At 43.4% G+C, this 3,662-nt stretch overlaps 1 protein-coding gene across 1 annotated transcript; it reads left to right on the top strand.

Annotated features, from left to right (window-relative positions):
- On the top strand, positions 2,040-3,188 carry TAS2R39 (taste 2 receptor member 39). Its single transcript, XM_013963458.2, is given in 1 exon segment — positions 2,040-3,188. A coding segment is annotated over 1 exon segment (1,149 nt).

Genomic DNA, 3,662 nt, shown 5'->3' with positions numbered 1-3,662 from the left:
GGTTTTAATATTCCAAAAACAGATTACATGACTTGGGGTGCTGTTTTCACCCCATGGTGATTTGCCTACCTTGTAAAGGAACAAGGAACTCTTCCTCCAACCCTCATTTTCCTAGTGATTTGTTTAAGATGAAAGGTAAACATGTGTTTGTGTGTGCACAAGTGTGTGTGTGCAACCATTTGTATATAAATAGATTTATTGTCTCTCAAGTCATTTATTGTGTAAAAACACTGGCCTCTGTAAAGAAACCGTCTCTCAAAATCAGTGTCTTCTGGCTTTATTATTCTAATATGGTGATTTATAATAAGAAATACACCGGTCTTTATCCCCTTTTCTGGCACAGAATTCCTACAACCCTTGGAATTTCCGAAGTGAGAAGATCAACAAAAATGTCTCTTGTTGGGACTTCCCTGGTGGTCCAATGGCTAAGACTCCATGCTCCCAGTGTAGGGCGCCCGGGATTGATCCCTGGTCAGAGAACCAGAATTCACACACTGCAACTAAAAAGAGATCCCATCCCGTATGCTGCAACAAAGAAGACCCTAATGCCCAAATGCCACAACAAAGACCCAGCACAGCCAAATAAATCAAAATATTTTTAAAAAAACAGTCTTTTGCCATGTTACAGGGTGACTTTTGGAACATACCCCAAGAATGGGCACTGATTGCCAGGGGAATGAACTGTGAATACAAGGTTGGAAATTTTGGTCCCAATCTCTGGTTTCCAGGACAGGGAGAGAGGCTGGATGCTGAACCAATCACCAGTGGTCAATGATCTCATCACTTGTGCCTAGGCAACGAACCCCCTATAACACCCCAAAATGACAGGGTTCAAAGAGCTTTCAAGTTAGTAAACATACGAGGTGCGGGGGTGTGGCACTCCAAAGAGGGCATGGAACTTCCGTGCCCCGGGTCCTCAAACTCGCTGTTTGTGTCTCTTCCATCTGGATGTTCATCTATCATCATATCCTTTTACAATAAATTGGTAAATGTAAATAAGCTGTTTTCTTGAATTCTGTAAGCCACTTCAACAACTGAACCCCAAAAGGGGGCCATAACTCAACTTAGAACCAATAGGACACAAGTATGGGTGACAACCTGGGCTTGGGACGGGCATCTGAAGTGAGGACAGTCTTCTGGGACTGAGCCCGTAACCTGTGGATCTGATGTTATCTCCAGGTAGAGTGTGTCAGAACTGAGTTAAACTGTAGGACACCCAGCTGGTGTTGCAGAACTGTTTACTATGGGGGGAAAAAAAAAACCACACATGTGTAGTGACCAGAAGTGTCCAAAGTGTTCTGAGTAGTTAAAAAATAAATAAACCGACTCACAGGTGTGGTTTTTTTCAACTCAGTTATTCTTTCCTTAGGTAGTGAGGCTACCACAAAAGACCTTTAGGATGAAATGTCACAGTTAAGCCAACCCTGCATCTAGCCTTTGGTGCACACAGAAGGATCCACACGTGTAGGCAGTGTAACAGTGGGTAGGAACAGGGTCTCTGGGGCCACGTGACTTGGGTTTGAATCCCAGCTCTCTCTCCTTCTTTCTCTCCCTCTTTGACTTTGGACAAGTTAGTTTCCTGACCTGCAAAATGGAGAAAATAAAAGTACATTCTTCATAGGGCTGTTGTAAGGTTCAAATTTCATAATACATATGAAAGCATTTGGACAGTGCCTAGCACATAAGAACTATATATAGAGAGAGACAGATATAGATATTTGAAGTTATTATTATTTTCAATCAGTTCTCTGAGGTCACAAGTGAAACAGTTAAACAGGGACTTGGCGAACAGATGGTTGACTTAACTGGAGCTATTAAGAAACACAGCTCTCCATTCTGTGTTAGTGATTTATAAAGGAGAGTCTTCTCAAGTTCTCCCCTGGGCCCCATGATTGAAATCACACACCAGCGCATCCAAAAATATATGGGAGGGGACAGGAAACAAACCCTTCCATCATTTGCAGCTCCAGATTTAGACTTTTAAAATAAACAAATGATGTAGATTTGGAAATGATGCATCAACTGCTTCCTCTTGTGACATGACAAGTGGGAGCTATCACAGACCCGCACATCAAGCACTAAGGAGCCGTTTTCCTCCAGACATCGAAGAAGAGCAACCACTCAGGATGATCCAAACCTGCAGTTCCTCAGAAAAGGATCTGTCACCATCTCTTGTCACTTTGATGTTAATAATTATCGGCACGGAATGCATCCTTGGTATTCTCGCAAATGGGTTCATTGCAGCGATAAACACAGCTGAATGGATTCACAATAAGGTACTCTCCACCAGTGGCAAGATCTTGCTTTTCCTGGGTGTATCCAGAATAGTTCTACAAAGCTTCATGATGCTAGAACTTACCTTAAGCTCAACATCCCCACAGTTTTATAATGACGACATCACGTATCACACATTCAGAGGATGTTTCATGTTCTTAAATCATTGCAGCCTCTGGTTTGCTGCCTGGCTCAGTGTCTTCTACTTCGTGAAGGTGGCGGATTTCTCCTACCCCCTTTTCCTCAAGCTGAAGTGGAGAATTTCCGGACTGATGCCCTGGCTCCTGCAGCTTTCAGTGTTTGTTTCCTTGGGCCAGAGTGTGCTCTTCTTCCAAAACATCTATACTATGAATTGTAACAATCTTTTTTCTCTCCCCTCCTTCAACTCCACTAAGAAAAAGTCCTTCTCGGAGGCCACTGTGATCAACCTGGTTCTTTTCCTTAACCTGGGGATCTTCATCCCTCTGATCATGTTTATCCTGGCAGCCACCCTGCTGATCATCTCTCTCAAAAGACACATCTTCCACATGAAAAGCAATGCCACTGGCTCCAGAGACCCCAGCACGGAGGCTCACCTGGGGGCCATCAGAGCTATCAGCTACTTTCTCATTCTCTATATTTTCCAAGTACTTGCTCTCTTTCTCTACATGTCCAACTTCTTTGACATCAATAGTCCCTTGAATATTTTGTGCAAAATCATCATGGCTACCTACCCTGTGGCCCATTCCATTCTACTGATTCAGGACAACCCTGGGCTGAAAAGAGCCTGGAAGAGGCTTCAGGCTCAAGTCCACCTTTATTTTAAAAAGTAGTCTCTAAGATTCACACTCAAAGCACCTGCCCCAACCAGCTCTGCCTTTTCCTCAACTAGACCGCTCTCTTCCTACTTTCTTTCTTCCCCAGACCTGATCTGATCCTTTCACTTGGTGTGTTTTTGGTATTGGAGGTGGATCTTCATTTCTCTCTTTTGCTTCATGGGCACAATCTTAGTGATGCTTGACAAATTCTTCACCCGAGTCTTCCATTTCTACCCCACCCTCTTTATCTGAAGCAGTGACTGTGGACACTGGCCACACATCAGAATCTCTAGAGGAAATTGTTTTTTAATACCAGTGTCCAGGCTGGCCCCAAATCAATGAAGTCAAGATTTCCGGGGCTGGCACTTAGACAATTTGTTCAGTTCTCCAGGTGATTCTGAGGAGCCTGAGTTGATGCAGCCACCAAAATATAGCAAGGCTTTACAACTTGAACTTCTGGCAACTTCTCTCCTTCCCCGTCCACATGTCTTTTAAACAGATTCAGATTATTCAGGAAGCTTTCTGAGTAACACCTGGAAATGCATTTTATCTCCATCCTCTAAAAACATAATCTGAGTAATTTGGAATATT

Source organism: Capra hircus, chromosome 4, assembly GCF_001704415.2.
Source record: "Capra hircus breed San Clemente chromosome 4, ASM170441v1, whole genome shotgun sequence".
In the NCBI taxonomy this organism is placed as follows: Eukaryota; Metazoa; Chordata; class Mammalia; order Artiodactyla; family Bovidae; genus Capra; species Capra hircus.
This window is presented reverse-complemented; position numbering and strand designations above follow the sequence as displayed.